This window comes from Pomacea canaliculata, linkage group LG6 (assembly GCF_003073045.1).
Source record: "Pomacea canaliculata isolate SZHN2017 linkage group LG6, ASM307304v1, whole genome shotgun sequence".
NCBI lineage: Eukaryota > Metazoa > Mollusca > Gastropoda > Architaenioglossa > Ampullariidae > Pomacea > Pomacea canaliculata.
The window spans coordinates 26,532,734-26,559,275 of NC_037595.1; the positions used below are offsets into that span (position 1 = coordinate 26,532,734).

Sequence of the window (26,542 nt, forward strand, 5' to 3'; positions counted from 1 at the left end):
AAATATAGGAGTGTTGTTTCACACTTTCATAATGACCCATGTAACTTTATTGTGAGCAATATCACTGCTTTATGTGAAGGATGCATGCATGAGTGAACAAGTGAAAGAATGGAAGGCTTGTGTTCGTCATGACTGTGAAGGATACAGGCATACGTTTCTTGTCAATAGCACATTTGACAAGTCTTATAATGACATTAAGAATGATTAAAAGACTGCATAGCCTGGTGGTCCATGCACGTGACAGACACAGTGAGCCACGCGTTCACTTCCCCTATGACCATCATGCTATGGGACTGTTTACATTTACCTTAAGGTTGCCATTTTGTTATCAGATCAGGTGCCAAAGATTTCTGCTTTAAATTGCTGATATTTATGTACAGTTAAATTTTGTATTTTACATTTCGTAGTGTTTACTTTTTATTTTCTCACCCAACTAAGTCCATGTGCAACCTATCGTGTGTGTTCATTAAGTAAATAATCTACTTAGGCTGTTGGCTTTTCCTTCCCAGCTGTGTGAAGCTTACCACAAAGGTGCTGACCTGTTGGTGACAGACCAGTATGGTATGACTGCTCTACATCACGCTGCACGCTTTGGTCACAAAAATACTGTCAAGTTTCTGATAGATAACGGTCAGTACACTTAAGACTAGAATGTACTGCTTTATTATTCTCAGCACGCAGTAGTCTGACATTCACCATAACACATCATAACATATCATTGGCTTGTAAAGAAGATATGTCTCACTAACTTATGGTCATATTAACCATAGTGATGTAAGTGTATTCAGATGTATGCTTGAAATTGATTAAGAATTTTTGTGTTCACACAAAACTGTTTGGAAGATCTGAAATTATTGTTAGTGGTCTTGATTGATTAGTTTACACCCATAGAAATCTCTGAGAAGCATAGCAGATTCAAGTGTTGTATGGAGTACAGCAAGGTATAGGATACAGTGAGGGAGTGTTTGGAAAGAGGGTGAAGGGGGTATTTTCTTTTTAGTGATTAAATTCCCTTTTTGCGGTTAATATCCTTCAGTGATTAATTAGCAATCGTGATTAAGAAGAAGAAAAAAAATCCTTCTGGCATCTGGGGCTGGTGGAAGGGAGATGTGGGAGGGATACCAAGTTCAAAACCTTCTTTTTGATTCCACCTTTTTTTTTCCAGCTCCACCAGTGATACTGGACATGGTGGAACATGAAAAGTAAGTGAACAAGAATTTTTTTTAGCCCTGAAGTATAAAATAATGTGTATTCTCACACAAGATGTATTATTGACATGGCAGAAGCAAAATACTCTGGAGTTATATGCAGGTGATGACTATATAGTATTTAAAGTAGCTTTGCCAAGGTAGGAAAAATAATTGTAACGCACACCCTAATGAGTTAAAGAACACAAAACTTACAGATATTATCTTATGCCTTACTTTATTTAGCTGTGAATGAACTCCAGTAAACTGTTGATGCACATTACAGAGAGAGAAATTTGTGTGTGTGTGTGTGCATGTCAATGTATCTGCAATCATGAACAGAGGTCAAACAGCTCTCCACAAGGCAGCCTGGTACCAGCGACGTGCTATCTGCCACATGCTGGTGGCTGCTGGTGCCTCCCTGACCCGCCTTGACTTTCAGGTTTGCATGTGTCTTCTCTATCTTGGGTTTTCACCCTGTTCACACCAAGTCAGAGTTATAACTCCTGCTTTTCGCAAAGAGAAATGTTGATGGTGAAAGAAGAAATAATATTTCTGTTTCAATTTCTTTGTGTGACTGAGTCTTCAAGGTCATGAAATTGCTAATTCACAAGATCAAATGTACAGGAGAATTTTATAATACAACATGCATTTATAAAGAGGAAAAGCACCTGAGGCTTTAGGGGTGTCTTACCAGCATTTCATGATGACCACCTGCTTATCTCAACTTCTTTTGGGTCCTCCTTAGGGTAATTCCCCGCGGCAGCAGGCCATGAAGGCCGATGACAAGGAGCTAGCAGCATACCTGGAAAGTGAGTTGTAGCTGCCATCAGATGTATGCAGGCACAGCAGCTTTACCTTGTGTTACCTTGCATGTTACAACATTCACTATTAGCAGCTGTGTTACTGGAAGGGGGCTGGTGGTGTGTTGTTGTCAGTAGGCAACAAACGAAATGAGGATTTGAAGATCAGTTTTCCAGTTCTTGATTGCATTGTTTGCAAGAACTGGTTTTGGGGGATAATGTAGCACATTAATGGGGTGATTATTTCCTTATCATCACTTCGAATACATCTGCCCTCAAACATGTCTGCCCATATGTTTGTTGACAGATCAAGAACATTTCCAGCGAGTGGTGTCAGAGGACCAGGAGACCGCTGTATGATGTATGCATTTGGCCTCTCAGCTCCCGCCACCAAGTCCAAAGTCTGTGCAGCAATGTGTGCAGGAATCAAGTGCCCTACCCTCATTCCTTCCTCAGCACAGCCACCTCACCATCCCTCAATCACTTTGTCACAAGACCTGCTTCATTTACCTGGTTCCAGCCAGACTGTCAGTGCTATGCAAATGTCTGTTCCCCAAACCCTGGTTTCCAGGATTTTTTTTTTTTTTTTGGTTGTTGAGTCTATTAACAGAATCACTTGCAGCACCTGTATGTATGGACCTCACCAGGCCGGCTCCTTATCACTATCAGTGTCTACATGTCACACCTGCATGTTTTTCTGCCAACCCAACATATGGACGTTGGTTTCAGCGGCAGGGGGAAAAAAAACCTGCCCATTCTCTCCAGCATCTTGCCCCATGGAATGTTTACCGCCCAGTTCACAAACACCAGCATACTGCAGCAACACCACTCACCTGCTGTGATGATGGTTTTTTTTTTTCCTTGTGCAAGGAATTTAGAAAGCTTCTGGGCAATGTGCACCTAATAATGCAGCATACTTTTCTTCTCTCTCTCTTGCTGTCACACTCTTACACACGCACACACAGCCAGCTACATTCTCTTTCTTGCCTTACCTGTCTCCCCTAATTCATTTTAGGCTACTTTCTGTTATTCAATGACTTCATCGTGAAAAAAGATAGTCTCCGTAGTGCAGACCACCCTGAAATCAAGGGGCTGTCTCCTTCTGACTTTTTTTTTTGCACCATTTTCTGTTTGATGGAACAAGGTAACGTTAGCCCCATACCCTTCATATGCAATATAAAGTCATCACAGGTGTAGCTGAAAAGAAAATTTTAGCTTGTCTGAAGAACGTGGTCAGTAATGTCAGAAATAGTGTCACACCTACTGACAGTGCAAGAATTTTTTTGAGGCTGCCATTTATCTTCTTTTTTTGTTTCTTTTCTTTTTTCTTTTTTTTTTTTTTTTTTTTGACATGTACACCTTCAGTGTTTTATCAAGGTTTTACATTCACACTTTCTGGGATGTGGGATTTCTTGTTTGTGTGAGTGTCTGGGGTGGTGCGATGTTATGTCACTTTTTCACGTTAACATTGATGTATCTGGAAAAGCAGATGCATACAAAATGGGGTGGAGTTGTTCTTTTTGTGCTTGTGCACAACTGAGGCCTGCATAGGCTTTTTTTTGACAAAAGGAGGGGAAGAGTATCACAAAGGCCTCAGGGACTTGGACCCAGAAACTCTGTGTTAAAGCTGAACCTGGCGTGGAGCAAGCGGCTAGGAGATGGGTTTCTTTACGTATAACCGCCAATGCCTTCGTTCATAGACCAAAGGTAGGCTTATATGCTTCAGCCTGTTTGAAATTGTTATTTTTAATGTTTTGAGTTAAATGCGAACTTAACAAGGTACTTGAATGTGTGCTTACAGAGATATGTGTGTGTTCATACACAGATTCATGTGTGCAGATGTGCAGATATACATAGATACCTGTTTGGAAAGGGATTTTTCTTCAGTGCTTCATTGCTATGTTTTTTTTCATTGTCTTTGGCTCAAATTTTTTATTTTGTATGTTTCTTTAAGTGGACTTTTTTGTTTTAATTTTGATTGGTTGGGTTTTTGTTTCTTCTGATTTGCTTTTTTCGCTGGGTGTAGATTGGGCATCTAAGGTGTGTTTCTGACAGATGTGTCATGATGTCTGTATTCTTTCATCAGAAGTGTATGCAATCACAGCACTCAGGGTAACAGCATAAGAAAGGCCACTATAGACATAACAGATAGCAGACATGCATTGTGTCTACAATAGTGGATCCCTGGGGCTGGAGTATCAAGATGAGGCTGTTAGACTGAAAGTGTGATGTGCCAGTAGATTTCACACAACTCACGATGACACCTTATACATTCAGGTAGTATTACAGTGCAGCAGTTACTTTGGCTTCATTTTCATTTCTCAGCTCGAAGCTGAAGTTTTACAGAAGTAAAAATGGAACATTCCAGACACTAGACTCAAGAGTTGATAGTTCTGCTCTTAAATGGACAGAACTGCAAATTCTACTATCTTTAACATACTTAGACAATTCATTTTCACACTTTTTAAAATGCTAATTGCTTTTCTGTACCTCATGTATGGCATTATTTTCACCCTCTTCTTTTGTGGTCACCTTTGTGTTAAGCAGTGTGAGTTAGACATATTGTTTCCCATATTTTTCTACTCTTCCTCCCTGTACATGCCAGGTATACATATTTTGTTATGAATTTTCAATGTTTATTGTTTACAACGAGAATGTCGGTGACTTTCATGCAGTTTGCAATGAATGAATGGTAATTTAAAAAGATTGATAGCTCTATAAACTGATTATGCGATGACAAATGTACAGAAATGCCTTTCTTCTTCTCCTTCCCATCCTCTCTCTTCCCCTCTCCCACCCCCGTCAACCCCTTACTCACATATTCAAGTCCTTTGATCTTTGGAGAATCCCATTCAAAGCCAAAAGAAAAAAAATGGATTCCTCCAAGGCAAACCCATTCATCATGACTAGAACTTTGTGTCTGTAGTGTACACTATGTATATGAAGCACATCGGTTTTCATGTTGAGGCACACCATTGTTGTCTCCATGAAACACAGGATGGCCATATGGGAATTTTTGGTGAATTTATCAGTAAAGATTATATTTTGGTGGCCTGGTAAAGAAAGGGTTAGGTGAGCAGGCTGCATAGGGATTTGTAGAAAACTTGACAACGATGGGATACCTGGTGTACCAAGAGTTGTTTCATTCAACCATATATTGTATCAGCTTGTAATCATCTGATAGCAAGTGTACAGCTGGTCTGTCTGCTAGAAGATGAGTGAAGATGTAAGTACTGTCAAGTACGTAAGTAATATATAAGCTTGTTATTAACCTACGCAAGTATTAATTGCCATTACTAAGCGTTGAGCATGCGAATTTAGCGAAGTATTATATCATTACAGAATAGCTTAGCTGGGATGCTGTTCGTTTCTCTAGCATGCCATAGGTGCAAGCTGTGATCCTGCTCAGGCAAGATTCAGTGGGCTTTGTATTTTTAATTTATTCCCTTTTACTTCTTTGCTCATATAAATGGTTCATTCCATGGAGTTGCACTGGCCCACCAGGGTGTGTGTAAAACTCCAGCTTTTGTAAGTTGCCATTTTTTCTGGGCTTGTTAATTTTGAAAAATAATTCTACAATATATTACAAATAATAATGAGATTGATATCTTCCTTCTCTTCTCTGACACGAAAAGACTAAAGAAACTTAAATTATCCTTGGCTGGAGATGAAGAAGCCATAAAGAACATTAACAGCGTGCAGAGTATATGGGTAGAAACATCTCAGAATATTGACAAGATAGGAGACTGTCAACACTTTTCATTGCTGTATAGGTCCTTGAAAATGACCTCAAGGAACTCTGTTTTCGTAACAAGATCATTCATGTGCAAATGATTCTGTCAAAGCTGAACATTCTAAATGCTTGGTCAGAATATTATTAGCTTTGGAACAGAAGCTGCTTTAAGTTTTGCAATGATTTTGATCTGCTGAGATCATGACGGAGAAGTGCACTTTTAGTGATGCTCGGCATGCACAACTCTGGAAGAAATAAGATGATGAAATATAAAAATAACCAATATTTAACTTGTTTCATTCTTCCTAATTCTCAGTTGTGCTCAATGCAGCTTGTGATGTGTGGCTAACATGTACTTCTAGTTTCCAAACTTGATGCAAAGTAGTGAAATGTAACAATATGTCAACAACAGTAATCTTGATGTAAATAAATGCAGCTGTAGGCTATTCTATAAACTAGTTTAGAGAGACTATTAATCTTTTAAAAGTTTTGAAACCATTGAAAGATGATAAGATCTTCAGAGAGAAAAGCAGCAGCATAATTTAATTTTCAATGAAGTGAAAATTATTATCTAGCGAAGATGGAAGAATTTTATTCAGTATAGTCAAAAGTCAATGCAAGTTCATACTTTTTCTTCGTTTTAACCATCATAATTAATGTGTTGTCAGAATGCTAATTTCTCAAATAGGTTATTACTGTACAAAGTCCATTTTAAATTCCTTTTTTTGTTTATGATTGCTTACCCTTGTCATTAATTCTATAAAACTGTTTAAATATGCATTCTTGGAAAAATTGTAATGTTGGCGTCATTAGCAATTAGTATGACCCATCACACTGTTTAAGAAAACAGATTTAATCTGGTAAGGATTCTCAGACTCCCTATGAAGCTTTTCACTAATCCTCTCTCCTAGTTTTCCTCACTATGTTGTCTTGTTGCTGCCTACAGTTTGTTGTGTTGCAAGCTCTTAGAATGTTGTTTCTTTTTATACATAAAGGAGCAGAGTACCTGTTGGTGGTGCAGTTTGGTACCTGTCTTTAATTGCAGGCACGAACCAGCGTAGTTTTATGAATGGAGTATTTTTTTCATGAAGCCCATCCCTTGAAGGTGGAACTAAATGCTCGTTATTCTGTGGTAAGAGAAAGTAGAGTGACACATATTTGTGGTCCTTGATTTCAAGCTAATGAAAAACACTGTGTTTGTCCTAAGGGTACTTACGTGCCTTGGCCACTGAGCACATCCTATGCACCCAGTCTTTTCAAACCTCACCATGTTTACACATGCACTTCCAGGTCAGTCACATGGCTGTCGGTGTTCAGACATTATGAACAAAACCTATCGTCCCAGCCAAGAAGACCTGCAAGATTGGTTCACCATAGTGCTGCAGATTTTTGTCGTCTTTCCATGTGGTGAGCGGGCCAGATTTTTATTTTGATTGTTGTGACAGGTTTTTTATCACGTCGCCGTGGCATGCAGCCTCGGTCGTCACAACCTGACGCTGCACCAGTGTCACCACCACATGTCTGCATCTGTGTTTGGTGTGTCACCAACTTCTATCTTGACTTTGTTTCATTCGCATACCTACCTGTGATTACATGGTGGGTCACTAGGACCTGTAGTGAGGGAGAGGCAAGATAATCTTGCTGGTCAGGTGTCTTTAGCGGTAGGCTTTGAACACAAACGTGCTGTAAAACAGAATGGTCATGTGTGTCTGGTGGGAGAGGCAGAGTCCCTTTTTTTTGGCAATTTTTTTTTACCTCATTATCTAGAGATAATTTAGAAATTTCAAGTTTGGCCAAGAGGAGGTGCTGAGTCCTCCACTCCTCTTTCAGATTCTGGCAGTGTTCAGGATATCAATGAGAATCCTAAGCACCAAGAAGTTTATACACAAATTAGAAAACAGGATAATTCAGATTTACATATCTTTAGCAGTTGTGTGATGATCTTTGACAGCAACCATTCCAAGATTTACTGGTACAAATATGGCCTCCCCCACCCCAAAACCCTTTTGTCATGACCCCACTTAACAAGCACATCAATAGCATCCTGTACAATGAAGTCATGTAGCCAACCTTGACACTATATTTTGTAACAGATTATTTTACATCCAAGTGTACCTTGCATCATTTTGTTAAAGATCTTCACTGTGATAAAAGACATTTCACAGCAGCTGTGGGTTTGTTCTGTTTTTGGGTTCTCAAAAATGGTGGTTGTCTGCTGGTTTTGTTGTTGTTAGCAAAAGCTGGTTGTGTGTGGTGCAGACAAGAAGCAAGACCATTTCAAGGAAGAACTGCAACTGTTACATAACTTTATTTGATGTTTTGTACAGTCAAGCTTCCAGCAATGGAAGCTGGAGACATTTTCTTCTGAAAATACAGATTCATTCAGTCATGTATGTTATGTAAAACAATAGATATTTGCGTGCCCCATCATTTCCCACAACCAAAGGACAATATGATAGTCGGTCATACTGCAGGCCTACATTTTATTTGTAAACCAAAAAAGTGTATTTACATCCAGTGACTAGATCTCAGGCTCTGACCATGTAACTACACGCTGCAATCAGCTTACTATGCCACAGGCGACATAAAGCTCCGACTGCTTCAACTTTCGTTTTTCTCTGTAGAGTTTCACCTGCATGCTCCAAAATCTAATCTGGTAGTTTAATGATTGCTGTACATGTCCCAACCCCCATCCCAACCCACAAAAATCAGAAACACCAATCATCAAAAACAACAAATGACAGTCAGGGTATGGACGGGGCTGCCATCATGCCAAACTGTCTGAAAAATGCTTTCGTGCAGAACTTGTGCACGTGGTAATGTCAGCTGACAAATTCACCACAAAAAAAGAACTTGTCCAACGACGTTCCACTAATCTTAATTGTTGAAAACGGTTTCTGCATATTGGCAATGGGAAAAAAGTTTATATACAGCCTTTTTTTTTTCTTTTTTTTTTTATAGGCCATGCAAGTGAAACAGAAATGAATGTGAACAAAGACAGACATAAAAATATATATACCCCACTTACAGGAGGGACAAGGAGAAGCTGATTCCAGCCCCTCCTGATCAAAGTGCTGATTGCAAAGGCATCCAGCTTCATTTCATCATCACAGAAATAGAACCAATGGTGCTGCGCACCATGATAAACTGTACAAATCATAAAGTCCTTACAGTTTCCTCATGTTTCCGCCAACTTTTCTTAAAATGAACACAAATCGAATGGCAGATTAAAAAACAAAAAAACTCTTCATATATTTCACACAGACATAAGCTACTATTGTTTGTGCTGCTGGCCAAACGTCGTTCTGGCCAGACGTACAAATATGCCGCTAAAAAATGCATATAAACGTTAAAAATAATTCGAACGAAAAGGGCAATACATTTGTTCTTTATAAATGAACCAGTGTGTGAGTGAGCATGCAGTTAACTATGAAGCAGTGTGTACAATGAATAATGATGAATCATTAGAACTGCAGCTGAAATGCTTTTTCTTAAGTCATGTGTTGGTACAGGCAATGTTAAATGGCTTCCCCTCCAACATTCAATCAAAATGAAAAAAAAAACCCCACACAATGACCGACATCTTCTGATTGGTCCTTATGACAATATGTGAAAATACTGTGTGCTGCCCATTCAGATTTTTCCACCCTTCTCTTGGTGGGGAAAGCTAAAAAGTATAATGCTCTAGTACCACATGCATCTGCAAAGGTCATATGACAATCCCATCTTTTATGCCTTTACCACACCAGTCCCATCTAGCATTTATAAATATCTCGACTGCTACAGGATGCCTAGGTATTCTCCTATCAACATTAGAATCACGCTGCACACGGCAACGCATAACTTTATCAACCAGAAAGGAAACACTACACAGTTTCAGAACTGGAGCCAGGAACAGGAAAGCATAATTTGCATTCTGGATCCTTGAACCATTAAGTTATATAAATAAGTATTCTTTTAGCACTGCCATTCTGTTGCATTGCTACCATGGAGGAAACCATAGTTAACATCCTAGTATGTGCTAATGATGTGAAACCTAAATCAGAACCTAGTCACTTGAACTGACCGATGAAAATGGCACAGGGACAAACTCAGGCCAATGAAGTATGGAGGCCTCTAAACTGACCATACACTCAAAGCTGCAGGCACTTCCATGCAACTTATGTCATCTAATGCCAAAGTCTATTCTGACATCAAGCAACCCCTTGAAATATTTTACCAATAAACCTTGAAGTCTAGGAGTTTTCCTTGTGAAGGACTTAAAAGCTTTACGCCTGCTAAGTAAATCATTCATATAAGCACTCTGTCAGTCTTGCCCCTGCCTGGTAGGCCATTACGCAGGGCATCAATAAAGCCTCTCCCCAGACCCCCTTCTCAACCCCATCAGGCAGTCTCCAGTTCAGCCGTGAAGTTAGCCAGATGGCTGAGCATTGGTGAGACTGCAATGTCAGGGTGCATTAGGGCCTGATACTCTTCTGCTGATTCTGTGGAGTTGACCTGCGCAGCACCCACAGCTACAGTCACCACAGCAATATCCATGGGTTTGCTGTCAATGAATGACCCAGGGACGGTGGGCATCATGTTTTCTGGGCCTGGCTCAGCTAGCCCAGTGCTTGCTTCAGCGTCCTCCGGCCCAGCATCCATTGGACACGACTGGTCTTGCTGCCATGGAAACAGGGGCCGGTAGTCATTGCACCAGTCATCTACTTCATCCCGCGCTAAAGACATCAGCACTCGTGATTTTACTGCAAACCATCAAGTAAAACATTTTATAAAACAGATGCAGGACATTTTGCCAAACATATCTCTGCTGCCAGCTTCAAAAAGTATTGAGAGGTATGGCAGCGAAAACTTACACATTTTTTGCTTGGTCAAAGAAGCTCCTAAAATATATTCGAGCCTTTAAATAACTCTCGAGTAATAACTATAAAACTATACTAACATCTAATAACATTATGTTAGCATCTAATAACATTATATCATGAACACTGCTACTGCTTAACTTCTCTGAAAATCTCTGGCATCATCTCTGGAAATGTATATATCTGGTCTGAAAATCCAGACCAAACAATAAGCCCTGGAACTACTCCACTTACAGTTAGGCGTGGCATAGGCATCAGATGTATCCTGAGCCCTGACCACCCCAGGGCCCATGTTTGGCTGAGGCCGCAGCGGGCTGGGTTGTTGGAAGACCAGAGTAGAGGGCCCTGCCCCAGTGTAGCCGATGTTCAGGGATGTAGGTCCAAAACCACCAAGAAACACCGCGAAGCACAAAACAAGGACCTGCAGCAAGTTAACACCATGTTCTAGCCTATCAACACCCAAAATGTGGCCCTGGAATGCATTTCTACTAAAATAACATATCAGTTAACCCTAATCCTAATCGCCTCCAATAATTCAGCACTTAAACTTTTAATACTTTTTTTTTTAGTGGGGGGCTAGAAAAAATATTTCTTCCTTACAGCAGGCAATACACTGTAAGTGTTAGGTATATTTAATCTTGGATGTTCTCTATCTAATAAAAATGGACACTTTGTGAGAATCAAAAGTCGTACATTACTAATAAGGTTCTTTACAACTTATAACAATAATACTAATCTATTTTTCAAAAGGATTTTGAAATCCTACACTGGTCTTTCCTGGTTTAGTTTAATGGATATTTGCTTGTGCACACCATTTCCATTTTTTTAAGGGTCCCTCCATAACAGCATATGCTGAACTGATCCGCATAAATCACTAGACTGGCACATGTGAACATGTTTTTCATTTGATTGCAGCTGTTATGACTTCGTCTTGCCAGATGAGATTACGAATGTAAATATATAGAGAACATAAGTATGTAAGCAAAGTCAGCCTGGATATACAAACTTTTTTTGTTTGGCATATTGCTTCCCCCTTCAAGGGATAAAACCCCATTGCTTTTGATGTGAATTTCAAGTGCTAACACTATGTAAAGAAAATCTGGATTAGTTAAATTAATATGACCTTTTCTTATTATTTTGTCCAAATGTATTGGAGAGTGATGTTCCTGACCTCTTGATGACAAACAATTGCTGATCTAAACTTTAAATCTTGGAGGGTGAAATGTGAAACCAGGCTGCACAGATAACGCAATTTTCTTTTGTCTACAAGATTTCTTATCAGGTCTAGTCATGCAACCATTAGCACCTGTCAGCAATATACTGAGTGTCCTGGGGTGTCCTGGGTTTAAATCTCGTCTAAGGTACACTTCTTTCTCAAGATTCGGCATCTGTTTACAGGGCTAGCTGTTTTGCTGTGATATCGCATTAGTTGTTGGCTTGGGGTAAAATGCAAAGCTCCTACAAGATTTCTTTTTCATAAATTATGTCATAATTCATTTATTTTGAGTTCATAGACCATTGTGCCACCAGGCCGCCCTCTCATAAGGCTGGAATATGGCAATATATAAATTAACTTTATAATTATTATTCAATTTAAGTTTTAAGATGTTTGGAAGGGGAAGTTACATCTTTATCCCTTCCCCAAAAAATCAGTTCAGAAATGTGGTTGAGGATGAGTACTCCAACCACTAGTTTTGAGAAACACTGGGGCCAAAAACACCTTTGAAGATTTTGTGCTTTGTAAGAGAATAAAGATGCTACAAGCTGCAGCTCTTGTCATGTACTTAAACACAAGCTCAGGTCCAGGCAAGCAAAATAAATAAACAGAAAAAAAGAAAGAGCCATGAAACCAAACTGCATCCTCATGCAAGTATCCCTCCAAAGTAATGACCATCAGGCAGGTAAGCATTAGGGGCTGACAACGCTAACATCAATATTCTTGTTTCTATGTGGACCAACAGATATACCAAAGGTATCCAAACTGTGCCATCCTGTCTCATGATCACCAAAGGGACAGCAAATGTAACTTTTTATAAGCAAAAAAATGTTCTTTTCCTTTTCCTGTGCTACCTCCTTTCTTCTCCTACTCTAGACAGATAAAACTTGGTTATTTAAGCTTTATCAACAACCACAAAAGTTATTACTATAAAAAACCCAATTTTACCTCACACTGTGCGCAACTTCAAATAACTCAAAAAGAGCTGCTACTACCATATACCCATAGAAATCAACCATCAACACCCCTTCATGCAACATCTAGCCAAACACCTTTAACCAAAGTATAAACAAGAAAACAGACAAAGTGCTAAAAGCTTCAAAAGAACCCACCATAAGGACAGTCCCAGTCTGAGTAGCGGAGGCCGCAGAGGGTTTGGGCATGCGGCCCACCAGTGCCTGTAGCTTCTGCAGTTGCCCTAGCAATGACCGGTTGTTGTTCTCCAGTGACTCCACCTTCTTTTTCAGATCAGAGTTTTCATGGTTGTAGGCTTCAACTCTGCCAAAATACACACTTGTATTTTGAAATTTTAACACTACTTACAGAAAATCATATTCAAAAGCTGAAATTTGAAGAAAAGAAGCCCTTACACATTTCTATTCCAGTTTCACTTTAATCCTTGTACCTAGAATCAGGATGGAACAAGAAATGTGAGGAAATTACCTTTTCTCTAATGCCTCCAGGTATTCTTTCTTTTTTCTTCGACTCTCTTGTGCTGAAATCTGTAATAAAAGCAATGAAAGTTATGGTTAACTAAATTTGTCACCAGTCCAGATTTCATGATTTAGCGGGCATTGTAGGAGTGATAAAAGTGACTCAAGACCCAGGTCATGTTTAATATTTGATAACAAGATTTCTTTCTTCTATGAACTGTTGCATGGGTTATCACAAAGTATCAACAGGAATAATCTCCAGTCACTGTAAACACAGAATATACAAACACATACATTATACAAATAAAATTATATGTATGCATCTGTAAAAATGTCTGCACACACACATACAGTGCTGCACATGCAAATTTTCCACACCTTGTTTTTAATTTTACGGCGAACTTTCTTCAAATTTTTTTCTTCCTGTTTTGTAAGAGGTAGCTTTGTGGGAATAGGATAACCCTCGGAGATTAACGTTCGCTTTTCTTCTTCTGTAAGGATAAGCACTCCAGACTGGGGCATCTGCAGCATAAACATGTCAGACTGTTAGCACATATATCAACATTATGCTGCTACTGCAATTTATGATATGCAATATTTGTGAATAATCAAGCATGTAAAGGAAGTCTGAGGTTGAATGTTCTATTCTGTATACTTAACTGTCCTTTTTTCAATCTTTTAAATTATATATGGTTTTTACAAACCAGTTCATAAATCAAGAGATTGATTCATGGAAAATTCAGTGCAATTTACAAATGAGCAGCTAAATGAAAAAAAAATATTTGATAATCAAAACTCAAAAGAATACTTTTGTTAATATAAAGGAACACAAAATAAAGAATCACAGTGTGAAACAGATTATATGGAACGAACAGCAAAACATGCACTGTGGACTCGCTAACATGGATTACTCTCCCTTGCATCATGTCCTGCCACATGCAAGTCTAGCTCGGGAAAGAAATGGTCTTCCTTTGCAAACTACACCCGATTTCTCAGTCAAAATAGGTTATATGTATGCTTTAAAACACACACACTCACTAGTATGTTTTATTCTAACCTGATCCCTGGAGCACCATAAAAAACTTAATTAGACTGGGGTTAAAAGAACATAAAAAACTCATGCACTGCAACTAAAAATACAAGCAAGCTAAGGTGGAAAGGAGCTTTTCATTTTTCATTCCTGTTTTAGATTATGTTTAACATCATTTTTGTTAAATTCTTGCCCCAAAATACTTCCATCTTTTAGAGATATGCCATCCATTCTCTTTACAGACTTTACAAACGTGTTTGCTATGATGCAGCCTAATCCTGGCCAGGTGTAAAATGAATTATTATTATTATTAAAATGTACATTTTTAAAAAAGTGCTTTTGATACACTCTCATCTAGTTATGAATTAACTCCGCTTGATGAAACTCAAGATCTGTGTCTAACACTTCCTTCAAAATCTTTTGAAGTACTACCAGAATTTATTTTGCTTACGGGAACTAAAAAATCTTCTATTTCCACAGTATGCCTAACTTGGTCACATATCGCAGATTCATGAAAAAGAACATTAACAACACCTTTCTCCTATCAACAATACTAATTAGACCCTGCAAAAACTTTAAAAAAGAAAAGCACACTTCTGAAGTTAAATGATGCAGCATGCTGGTGCAACACAACATTAAAATAAGACCAGAACAAGACAATCCACGCAATAGCCTCCTCCACGCCAAACCCACGACGCCCCCCTGAGCGCCAGGCTGTCACCCCGTGCAGTTTGAGGCCTGAGCAAAGTGAAGACATTTGGGGCCACAGTGCCAGCACGTAGCCGCCGCCACTTACAGGACTGAGAAAGAGGGGCTGCGACAGACCGAGGTCCCTGCAGAGGCTGGACTCAGCACCCAGGGGAGGGCTGTTGGCGTGGTGTGGCTGGTGGATGTGGTAGAGACGCACCGGCGACTGTCGCTGGGGACTGTTGGGGGCTGATCGCTGTGGGGACTGGCTGCCGTCGCTGTCACTGCCAGCACTGCTTGGAGGTGTAGGGGGTAGCATGACGGAGTCCATACTCACTGCAAAAGCAGTAAGCAATGGTTAAAAAATGTACAAGACCTTTCATTTCATCAAATGAAGATGCACAACAATTTTAAGGGAAGGAGCTATAACTAAACATAAAAATGTTTTGAAGCTAAGGATGTTATAAAAAAAAAAAGTATTCAGTAAATCAGACAAAAAGAGAGTATTTGGTATACTCAATACTGTTAGCAGGTTGGAGCTAGCAACAGCTCTAAAGCTATTTTCTCATCAACCCAAGAAGTGGGTAACCAAGTACCTGTATGGTCTTGCAACATGTCAAAACTGTCCACTGGTTCTTGCTTGATCTGCAGAGTGCTGGGGAAAACAGGTTGTGAACAGTGACTGAAGGCGTGCGATGTTGTGGAGGAAGTGGTGGTGGTCAAAAGGATTGTCGTAGGGCGGGCTGAGGTGGTGGATGTCACACATGCAGTGGTCGTGGCAAGAAGAGGGTCTGTTTTGAGCTGTTCTGATTTGTATGATTGGGAAGCTGTGGCTGCAGCCTGAATTAGCTGGGACTTCTGGATGACATCTAGATTGCTGGAGCTGCTGAACATATCTGAGTCCATGTCTGTGCAAAAACAAACATAAAAGCAAACATCAACTCCATATACACGTAAAAGAATATTTTTGTTCCTCCTTAGACTGCTGTTATCTTTTGTTCTAAACATTTTAAGTTCTCCCTTCCCTTATGCTGGAGGACAATTCAACATCACTTTTGATAATGCAGCTATAATTTTTCAATCTGCAAACCCATCCATTCACATGATGTAGAATGTATAGAGAAAAATTAGGAAATTCTTGTGCACAAATTACACAATAGAAATTGTTCCTTCTTTAATATGCAGTTTTCTTTGTAAATGATTGATCAGATTAAGCACATAAGCCTAAAAAATCAAATATGGGAGTGGTGAGAGGTATGGGGAAAGTTGTTCCTATGGCTATTAAAAAAAAAAAAAGCCCAACAGTTGGCTGCACTCATGGTTGCTAGGTAACCATCAATAAATGCCATATGGAAAATTGCTACATTCACTTTAGCACACCCATGTGTGACACCACCTGTTGCATGCGGCTTCCGCTGTACAAGCTGTTGTCCATGATTTACAGAACCAGAAGGGTCTATCTTAGTTATATGAACACATTTCTGTAGTGCAATCCACCCCCTCATGATGCTCACTTCCTTTCCCTTTAGAGGTGGGGGTTGGATCCTGAACTGCACCATCACCACCCCCACCACCACCTCTATCTTTCTTGCCAAGATATTAATTCTTTAAACCACTCTTCCCACCTCTGCCTATGCCAGCAGCACCTGGATGAAACTGTGCAAGGTAAACACAACTGCTGACCAAGCAAGCAATTTTGTTTTGCTGATGAAGGCCTTTCCTAAAACTCTGCCTCATACTGCTGAAGAGCACTTCATCTCCATGAGGTGCCACAAACCATCCATGAGGCACCACAAAGCTAAACAAATAAAAGTTAAAAAAGCTCGTCCCCTAAGGATTTACGGTCACCTGAGGAGGGAAGGTGAGGTGTTTGACACCACACTTTTCTTGGGTTTTTTGTGAAGGAGGTGTTCATCTCCCTTCCCTCTTTCTGCCTTGCTTTTCACCCACCCTGTGTTGAGTCAGATACTATATTCCAGATGGCTGACCTGTACTGGTATCGAACCAGCACGACCCCAGGTTCCAATGCCAGTATTCTAACAACAACTCAGCTACCTGCATCCCCTATCAAAAGCTATATATGCACAAAGTAACAGACAGCAATGAGCCTGCTTCCTGTATATACAGCAATCCCAGACAATGAACATGCACTTCCATCTTTCACTTCTTGTACAAGGAGACAGGGAACTCAAGATGATGTTCTTGTGCAGCATGCTGGCACTTTACACATTTGCTATGCTACTGATATGTAGTCATTAACTTTTTTTTTTCTTTTTGCCTTCAGAACTCTGATATGAGGCAGGCAATGCAAATTTTTATGACAGTACGTTATCCAGATGTGCATAGCTCTTGCTAAACTTGTAGACATTAGAGCAAAGTGTCACAGACACATCTGTTCTACTACTGAATCCAAAAGGTAAAAGATACCATTCAATGTTTTTCAAAAAAACCAAACTGACAAACCTTCAAGTTTTCCTAGTGGCAATGGAGAAGCTGGATTGTGGTCGCTGTTGGTTATGGAGTATGAGTGTTCAGACTTGATACATGGGGGCTGCACAGCTTCGGTCATCATCTTGTCATTCAGAACAGGGTCATCAAAAAGGCTGTTTAACCAGTCATTGTCCATGTAAGAATCATTTCCCTGCAAGCAACACACACACAAACACAAAGTGAAAGCTGAGTTTCACAACAAGCCTTGGCATAGAACAGAGAAAATGACATGTTATATAGATCACTTTCTGTTACTAACATCAACACAACACGTTTTGATATCAAAAGTGTTTTTAGGACAAATAACAACCTTCACTGTCTAGCTACTAGGACTTAAGCCTTGAAGCTTACTTTATTCATCACAACAATTCTTGGTGATAGGTCGGGCAGAAAAACTAAATGGTCTATGATGCCCCAAATTCTCTCCCTTAAGGTCTTGGAAAGTGGGAGGAGCGGGGAGTTGTTGTATATTTGTTCTTTGGACAGCCTAGTTATGTTTCTGTTTAACTATTTATATTACATACAGCAACGTACACATTATAACCCTTAACCCCGTTGCCATAGACTGTATCAGCAGTCACATGATGTATTGTCACTTGCACCAAGTGACCCCGGCCATCTCTCTATAGCAGGGACGCTTTCAACCACGGTTAGAAATGTTTGCCTAGTCGACCCCTGGACCAGCCCCTCCCTTCCCCTTGAACCTCACATTTTTGCCCTGCGCTGAGGAAACAACATGTCCCTATGTGGCTGCTGACTAGACCTCTACCCAAGACAATGGAGGTCTTTATCTCTGAAGTTTGACCACTTCACGTAAGTCGCTGATTAAGACATTCTCTCCTCCCATCTTCCCTCCCCTTCCCACTTTTTTTATATACAAAACCCTCAAATGAGCGGTTCGCAACATCAGGCAACACGAAAACAGATTTCTGACGCAACTGTTGTCACACACAGATGGTGCGGGTTGAGCCGGGTTTAGTTTTAAGCCCAGCAAAAGTGGGTGTGAGTGCGTGTATGTGTGTGTGGGAAAAGAATGCTCAGCTGCTAGAACTACTACAATAACAACAGGTTACAACATTTCAAAAAGATGAAGGGAATTATTAGCACCTGTAGTAAAGTTGTCATTTTTCACTCGTAACGACAGTATGTCCCTGAGGTCATGATGTAGTAACAAAAAAAAGATTTATGGCATCATGGAAGCTCACAATGCGGGTCCTGTTGAGCAAGGAGGGGCCGGGATCAGGGGAGGAGATGGATGTTTTCTGTCTCCGCAATCCCATTCTCTTATTCCCAGCAGCTGTCTCCTTTCTCCACTCCATCGACCGACCACCGTCTTCCACAAAAATTCAGCTGCTTCTACAGGTTTACCTAGCACCCCCTCGTTCGATCCCCACGAATGGCTAATAAAATACTGATACCCTTTGCAGGATTACACTATCGAAAGCTATTAAAAGCAAGATGTCGCGACCCCCGTGCAGCCTGCGTGCATGTCACGTGATGGGAGGGAGAGGGAGGGTCAAACTGCAGACGACCGAAGTGAACTGCACCACCAGAAGGCAGGGTGCATGGTGGGTGCACCACCCTGCTGAGCCTGCAGTAAACACTACTTTAGCCTCCCGTGTGTCAACTCTTGTACCTAATTCTAGCATCTGAGTCAGCGCCTTAAGGCAAGCCGAGCTGTCGTGCTCCCCACCCCAGTCCATCCTCCACCCTCCATCAATCCTCTTGTCAGCAAACTGAAGGAGGTTCAGGGGAATAGGATCCAGTTCCCACGGATTGGGGAGAGTAGCGACAGCCGAGACGGCAAGTGGTGGTCGTGGTGGTGGTGGGGTATGGTTAGCTACCCGTGCACAGTGCACCAACATCGGAACGAAGCGTGTGCATGGTTGGGGTGGGGTGGTAGAGAGAAGAGGCTCAACGGCCTAGGCCAACTGCAAAACACGGCATTTCCATCAAAAACACAAAAATGTAGGGTAAGGGAAGGGCTGCAGCTGTTTACTACAAGCTCACGGATGTCGCAAAGCAGCCGTCACTGGGGCAACTCGCTCTTTCAACCACCCCCTCCACCCCACCTCACCTACCCCCCGGCCAGCCAGGACTATTTGCAAACCTCTCAAACTTGTCCCACCCCACCTCTACAGACAGGCCTCCTGCGAAGAACTTGTCTGTCGCAACATCTCTGACCCCAAACACACATGTGGACACAGTAGTCCCACGATGTACAGTATACTCGGTGTGACAAGACCCAGGAGAGAATTCTTGCGCTGATCGTCTACTTCAATATTCTGGGTCTTCAAGCGCTGCCATCATAATTAACTCAGCTGACTTCCAGCCTTTTCTAAGAACAATTTTCAGTAGCGGATCTGCGAGTTCGCTCTGATTCAACCAACATGACAGGAGTCAGTCAAGCATGCACGCAGCTCTTTTGACCGGTTTAGGTGTGGCTGGCAGGCTGGCATGCAGGAAGGCAGAAAGGAAGACATTGTGCAAGTCTGTTTCCTGATGTACGCACGTGTGGTTTTAAAAGTGTGCGTGAGAGTGGGAGAGAGAGTGTGTGAGCGGTTTATACGAGTTTCTCACTCTCTTCCGCTTGTGAGCAAACATTTTTCTGCTCAGTCATCGTCAAGCCACAGCGACCTCTCTCTAGACGACTCACACTTCACCAGCCCTGCGCTCATGCTTCCCATCAACCACCAGCAGCAGCAGCAACTGCATCATCCCCCGCTGTGGTGCCGGTGCCGCACGAGCCCAGAGACACCTCCGCCAGGAATTCCTTCTATTTCCGTGCACAGCTGTTTCCCAGCGCGTCGCAGCCTGTGCCGTCACGCGCCGGTGTCCTTTCCTCCAGGTCCTCCCCACCCTGCCCACAGCTTCCCCTCCTCCCCATAACTTCCCCTCCCCCACACGAGTCTCACACTCCCCTCCTCCCCACTTCCCCTCTCCTACACCAGTCTCGCACGGCCCCTCCCCTCCCGTCTGACGAAGATTCCAGAACACTTAAGCAAGCAGCTACAGCCAGGCAACCCGTTACTGGGGGCCGCACGTTTTTTGTTTACTGAAAACAGAGCAAACCAGGTCAAGCCAGGTCGCTTGCATGGTCGCCTTTAAAACGATTTTTAAACCCAAAAATTCCACCATCCCCCCTGCTTCCCCCACCCCACACACACCCGCTTGCTGCTGTTGCTGTCTCAAATTGCCGACGTCTGTGGGTAGACTGGTGTGTGTGTGAACCTGACTCCGCTCTCACTTCCACTGCTGCAATTTTCTCCTGCCACTTCAGCCTTTTGTTGTTGTTTTTTTTTTTTTAAAGTGAAGGCGGCCTGCAAGTCTTGCACCAGCCACTTGACAGCGGGTCCCAAAAGCGCTGACACCAGCATCTTTCCTCCAGTTTCCTTTCGACCCTCAGGGTCTGTCGCCCTCGGGTTCACTGACACAAGTCTGGGTTCTGCCTGCTTCATTTTATCACATCTTTCTCTCTCCTCCTGAATCCTAGGGTAGCTGGGAAACTGGCATCCCTAATCAAGCTCAACACTGATTGCTTTTAGATAAACGCTAGCTGTCCTCCCTCCATTGGCACTGCTTACACCAGACAGCTGGAACGAGGGAATGGGGTGTGTACCCAGACTGCCCATCAGTAAATGACCATGTTATACTTAGTGTTGCTTACTTTATAGCTGACAACATTGTCAAGCCAAATCTACACATTTGACAGTGCCTTTCTGTCAAAGAAAGCCCACTTAAAACTTTGCTGCAAATTGTTTTATATGACCACAGATAACAATCTTTTGAATGACCATTGTATGGAGTCACCTGCAAAGGCTGCACCCTGCCACCTCATGTACTCCATGACTTGCCAAGCCCTAATCTCACTCTCACCTGGTCGAACTTTCATAAAGAGTGCTTCAAATAAACAGTCTTTCACCTGGTGATCTCTGGATCAGAAAGAATTAATAAGTGTCACAGAGAGATGAGAGTAAGGGCTTTAACAGCATTCACCTTCTATTTACTTGCACATCTCTAAGACTTTCCGATTAAAAAAAAATTACAGATGCTAGCTGAAACATGTTAGACAGTACTAAAAAAAAACCTTTATGAGCCTTCATGATAAATGCCTTTTCTAAATTACTAGTGGTTAAATGGTTGCTAAGCTGAAATATTACATCTCCATGGTCACCTGGGAATAATAAATAACTGATAACATTGGAAATTAATGTTTGCTTACATGTACCTTTTAATGTCACTTTTATATTTATGCACGTACACAAAGAAATAAAAATACCCCCAAATGAATGCAACAACAGATACACATACTAACATGCACGAATGCACCAAACAAAACTGTCCTGAAATATACCACAAGCTAATGTACATATGAATGAATCTATAGTAGATAATTCAGTTCCACATTAATGAAAATTTTGCATTTTCTAAAAATAACAATAATACACATTTATACAGCACCTTTCCCCAGGAACAAAATGCTTTACCACATACATGCTTTACAGGGAAGACATCGAATGCACCTTCATATACAAACATACACACAACACACAAACATTTATGCACACACACACACATACACATACATAAGGGAAGAAGGCTGATTTGCTGGAAAAAAAAACTATCAGCCATGTTAACAAATGTAATATCCAGAAAAGACTAAGTTAGATACGAAGATTCAAACCCATGACACCTGCTTCTCTTTTAACCTTCAAGCCACCAACCACCCAATTATTTCTCTACAATAAAATAAACAATGTCAGATAAATACCAATGATTTTGTCAATCAAAGCACTAGGACACGCCAAGTAAATAAATACACCTCAGCCCATTTTATTTTTAAGTAGTATAAAGCATCCACTTATTTTGTTCTTAAATGATACATATGTTCTAGGAATAGTTTTACACAGACTTCAAAATGATTTTATTGATCCGTTCATGTCTTTATTTTTCTTTTTTTTAATCTAAAAACTGCTAGTGGAATAAGAGCAGAAATATTCAGCTGATGTAATGTGCTGAATAAATGCAAGCATTTCCCACCTGAACTTTCATAATCTATGATGATGATCAGCTAATTAAATAAATAATAAGCCAATTTGTATTTCCTTCTGTCACCCCACACACTGAATAATGCACTCAAGATGCTGTAAAGCTTAGTAAACACTAAGTCATGGACTCCTACATCATGAAGAATAGCATGGCTTTCACGGCTACTAACATCAATCTTTTCCCAAAACTTTATACATTTTTTCACTGGTGTTGCTGAACAGGAAACTTCACATCAATATAACATATATGTAGGTCTGCTACTTTACACAGCAGACGATGTCTGTTTTTTCATGCACAGGCCCTCAAAGCCTTGCATGATATGAAACAAACATTGGGACAGCTATTGAACAGCCATAAACAGAACACTCAACATTATTACCCAGTCAATACAGCTCTACACTTTGCTGACAGCACAACAAAGCAAGAAATCCAAATCACTATTACATTATCTGGAAATCTTTACCTCATCAAATGCTTCAGGCCACCCTAGAATCCGAAAAAGTCCATAACTGTTATCCATGTTCTAGTCAGTGTGGTTCTGCTCGTCAAAACACTGCAAGTTTATCCCCCACTCTTCTTCCTAGCAGTTCAAATGCTTCTCCAAGAATAAACTTTCAATGTAATTCTCAGTCAAACTACTTGCCAGTCTCACAGTGTCAACAGCCCAACCTTGTAATGCTTCTTAAGTACTGTGATGTGGTAAAACAGACAGACATTTAGATGCTGAATCAAGCTCAAAGTTGTCCAAACTATGCAAGCTTCCCAGGTGTGTTTTCTTCAAGTGCAGGAACACACTGACTCCTCAGTCTGACACTAACATTTGGGAGCCAGGTAGCTAATCAGCTGCACAGATTTTCTTACCCAGTTGAGAGAAATTATAACTCTTTATGTACCAGTTCAATATCTTCTCTAGGTCTCCCCTACTGCTAGTCCCCCTCAGACAGTATGTTGGTAAATTGAAGACAGGAAGGCTAGTTTGTCAACGAGATAATAATTATAACTGTCATTTTAACTGATAACAAACACCAGTGGCATGCACTGAAAAGAAGTCTTATCTTGTAGGCCTACCTCTATTTCATATGCTGATCAGCTACTGAGAGAGACCGCTTATGAACTATTTAAACCCACACTAAGGGAAAAATAATATTTTATTCCTTTTCTTGCTGTTGCTTTAGTTGTTTCATGCCCTCTGTAATTTATTCACTGCATAGACTATCCATCTCTAATACAGTTACAGCCTAATAAAACTGTTACACAGGATCACTAAAATAAGCATGGGAAGCTATGGAATTTTTTTTTTTTCAGACATAACAGCAAACAATACTTGTAAACATAAGCCTGTGACTCTTGTGTAACATAATGCTGAGCAATGGTTGGAAAAAATTCAACTGCAACCCCAACAACAGCTCCTGTTATCCATGCTGCAACTTAAGCATAATCCATGTTTCTAGTTCTAAACATGGATAAACTTATATGCAGTGAGGATGAACTAGGCTAGCAGTGACTATGTGACACTTTCACACTGATCATGGTGGACTATTTTACTTTCTTAGATTCTATCTGCTAGCTAATTATACACATGACCCCTACACAAATAAATGTACAAGTTCCATCCACATATTCTTCAGTATGAAAGCCACTTAAGTCACTAATCATCCTTGAATGCAGGGAGAAAATAATGAGCATCCTGACTACATCATCAATGACCTTTGGCTTCAGACACTAGAACAATCTTTAGCAAATATGAATTAAAGAGAAAAGGTGCTTCAGCTGTCTGTGAACATTCCAGCTTGCCAGACCAAACTTTAGTTAACATTCACAAGGGTTTACATTAAGGATTGCAATATTTAACCCAAATCAACAGTGTTCACAAAGCAAGGCCATGAGCAAAATGAGTCCGTTTTAAAATTTTCAGTAATACATACGCAGTTGATCTTGAGATCATCATTTACCAAAATCTACTCAACCTACTAAAATTCATTGCTTAGATCCTATCTGATTTATTCAAATTATTAAATTAACATAAAATGCTTGATACTAAAATATTTAACGATAAACACAAAATTCTGAATCTACTAAAATTGGTTGTTTAGGTCCTATCTGACTTGTTCACACTTTTAGATTATGATAAAATGCTTGATTCTATTTAAAGATAATCACAAAATTCTGCAAATTACAACTTGCACTTATTTTAAAATAAAAAAGTGTATTCAGCTTCACCAATTAAAGGTGCTGGGTGCAATAAGCTACTTTATGCTCCTTGAAGAATTCATTGGTCAAAAGCAATTAATCTGCTTTAAAACCCTAAACATTTTTGTACATTGGGGCACAAGATACTTTCATCATAAAGGGCATTCCCAAATATTCAATGTGGTGCACGTACACCTCCACTTCCTTTTACCCAGTGAACAGCTGGTACCAACACAACACACTTCTCTAAACTATAAATCAATGTACAACCCTAACCATCCTGAGTTCTCGAATATTTATTGCAGGTATATCTGCATTACACTGCAGCTGTTTTACAGGCTCCATATTTTTAGTCTACTGACTGCTCAAGTATGCTGATGAGGAGTGAAAAACCACTGAGCATACAAATGCATCAGGACAGGTTTAATAATTATTATCACACACTACAGAATGATATAATGTTAACAAGGATTACAACTTTTGAATGCTTGAACTACAATCACTGCTTATCAATATGAGACTCTATTTTTTTCTAATGTTTAGTGACTGATAGAAATTCGTAATCTACTGCAAGTTTAAAGTTTTGAAATGTCCACCCAAAGAGCACATGGAAATCATTATCAGAACATATTTTCCATATGGCTTGAGTCAGCGCCTGTCTAACATGCCGATGGAGAGTGCATCGGTGGATGTATCGTTTAAAGCATAACAGCATTATTAATACTGAATTTCGAAATCGCAAGGTTTAGTTCAGTGTTTCGATGCAAACACCTCGTGTAAGCTGCACGGCGAGTTTCTACTGTAAAAATATGGGCGTTCCCCTCGCCGCATGTCACGCGAAGCGTCTAAGTCCACACCCACCAAAACATTCAAACGCACCCCTCAAACATCAGCGTACGGACAATTTAAACAAGTCCTTCCCTTGCCTTATAACATAAGCTGTTAACCTGCACAATAAAGCTGTAGAGACTTTAGAAAGTTGTATCAAAATTCAACATATGTTAGTGTCGGCTGCTTGTGTCGTCATGCGCACAGCGTGCTTACCATGCCAGAGGACTGAAACATGTCGCTCTCCAAAATATCCGTCATGTCGGGCTCTTCGAAGTCGCTAAGTTTTCTGACGTGTCCGTAGAGAAAGTCCATGGTCGGAAGGTCCCTGGAGGTTTCGGACAGATCCAAGAACCTCAAGGGATAGTCGTAACCGTGAGATCAAAAGGAGTCAGCCGCTCCGTGCGTTCCCGTTCCCTTTCCCTGACTGAGCCGCTGCACAACCACAAGCAGTAGACTCCTCCGCTTTCCTAAACTGAGCACCGGCTGCAAACAGGCTTTATTCTTGTGCATAGAGCGCGCGTGCGACTAAAGCAGCATCTGTCGTGTGTGGCGTACTGATCAAAATGTTATTCGTATCACCACATCGATTCCGAACGTATGTTTCGGGCACATATGGACGTTCCATGGGAAAATACCTCTCGTCAATATTGAAATTTGCACCAAGATACAAAAGACACGCTCGCGAGCCAAAACTAGCATCCAATCAGAACGCTGCAAAATTGGGTCTTCTTCGGAAGCCTAAAATAGCACGAGGCCGTCAGCAGTGAACTGGTCAAGTGGTCCCGGGGTTTCCTTTTTCAACTTGTTATCGGGGGCACTGACATGTTCGTTTTCATAAGGAAAGCACATCTGAAATAAGAGAAATTTACGGAAAATACGCTATAAAGTACTACTAGTTGTTTAGTCCTATTTTTTGCTGCTTCAAAACTGCACGGTTTTCATTTCACAGCCGGGATGCCGCCCACATGACAGAAGGTTCAAATCATTTGCTTCATACAACAGGACATACTTTTTTAAACTAAATGCAAAAA

At 40.7% G+C, this 26,542-nt stretch overlaps 2 protein-coding genes across 12 annotated transcripts in view; one reads left to right on the forward strand and one right to left on the reverse strand.

Annotated features, from left to right (window-relative positions):
* The window catches only part of LOC112567067 (diacylglycerol kinase zeta-like), a 121,492-nt gene extending 113,602 nt beyond the window's left edge, over positions 1-7,890 (forward strand). For 9 of the 10 annotated variants that reach the window (XM_025243599.1, XM_025243601.1, XM_025243600.1 and 6 more), the window contains 5 exons: positions 510-630; positions 1,166-1,202; positions 1,530-1,629; positions 1,936-1,999; positions 2,298-7,890. In XM_025243599.1, the coding sequence (XP_025099384.1) occupies positions 510-630; positions 1,166-1,202; positions 1,530-1,629; positions 1,936-1,999; positions 2,298-2,350 (375 nt within the window). In that variant the 3' untranslated portion in view covers positions 2,351-7,890. Of the gene's footprint in view, positions 1-509; positions 631-1,165; positions 1,203-1,529; positions 1,630-1,935; positions 2,000-2,297 lie in introns of those variants that run through there. The other variant, XR_003099738.1, reaches the window with a different exon arrangement.
* A 125-nt stretch (positions 7,891-8,015) lies between these two features.
* Positions 8,016-26,145, reverse strand: LOC112567068 (cyclic AMP-responsive element-binding protein 3-like protein 1). 2 transcript variants are annotated; one of them, XM_025243604.1, is made up of 9 exons: positions 25,725-26,145; positions 17,415-17,592; positions 15,548-15,859; positions 15,061-15,287; positions 13,613-13,756; positions 13,245-13,303; positions 12,914-13,079; positions 10,820-11,006; positions 8,016-10,468 (listed from the first exon to the last, which is right to left on the reverse strand). In XM_025243604.1, exons 1-9 carry the CDS (start codon positions 25,821-25,823, stop codon positions 10,107-10,109), a joined length of 1,734 nt encoding a protein of 577 aa, XP_025099389.1. In that variant the 5' UTR covers positions 25,824-26,145; the 3' UTR covers positions 8,016-10,106. The 2 variants fall into 2 exon arrangements, with proteins under 2 accessions (XP_025099389.1, XP_025099390.1); XM_025243605.1 differs by having other exon boundaries at positions 15,172-15,287; positions 25,725-26,143.
* Between the last annotated feature and the right edge of the window lie 397 nt (positions 26,146-26,542).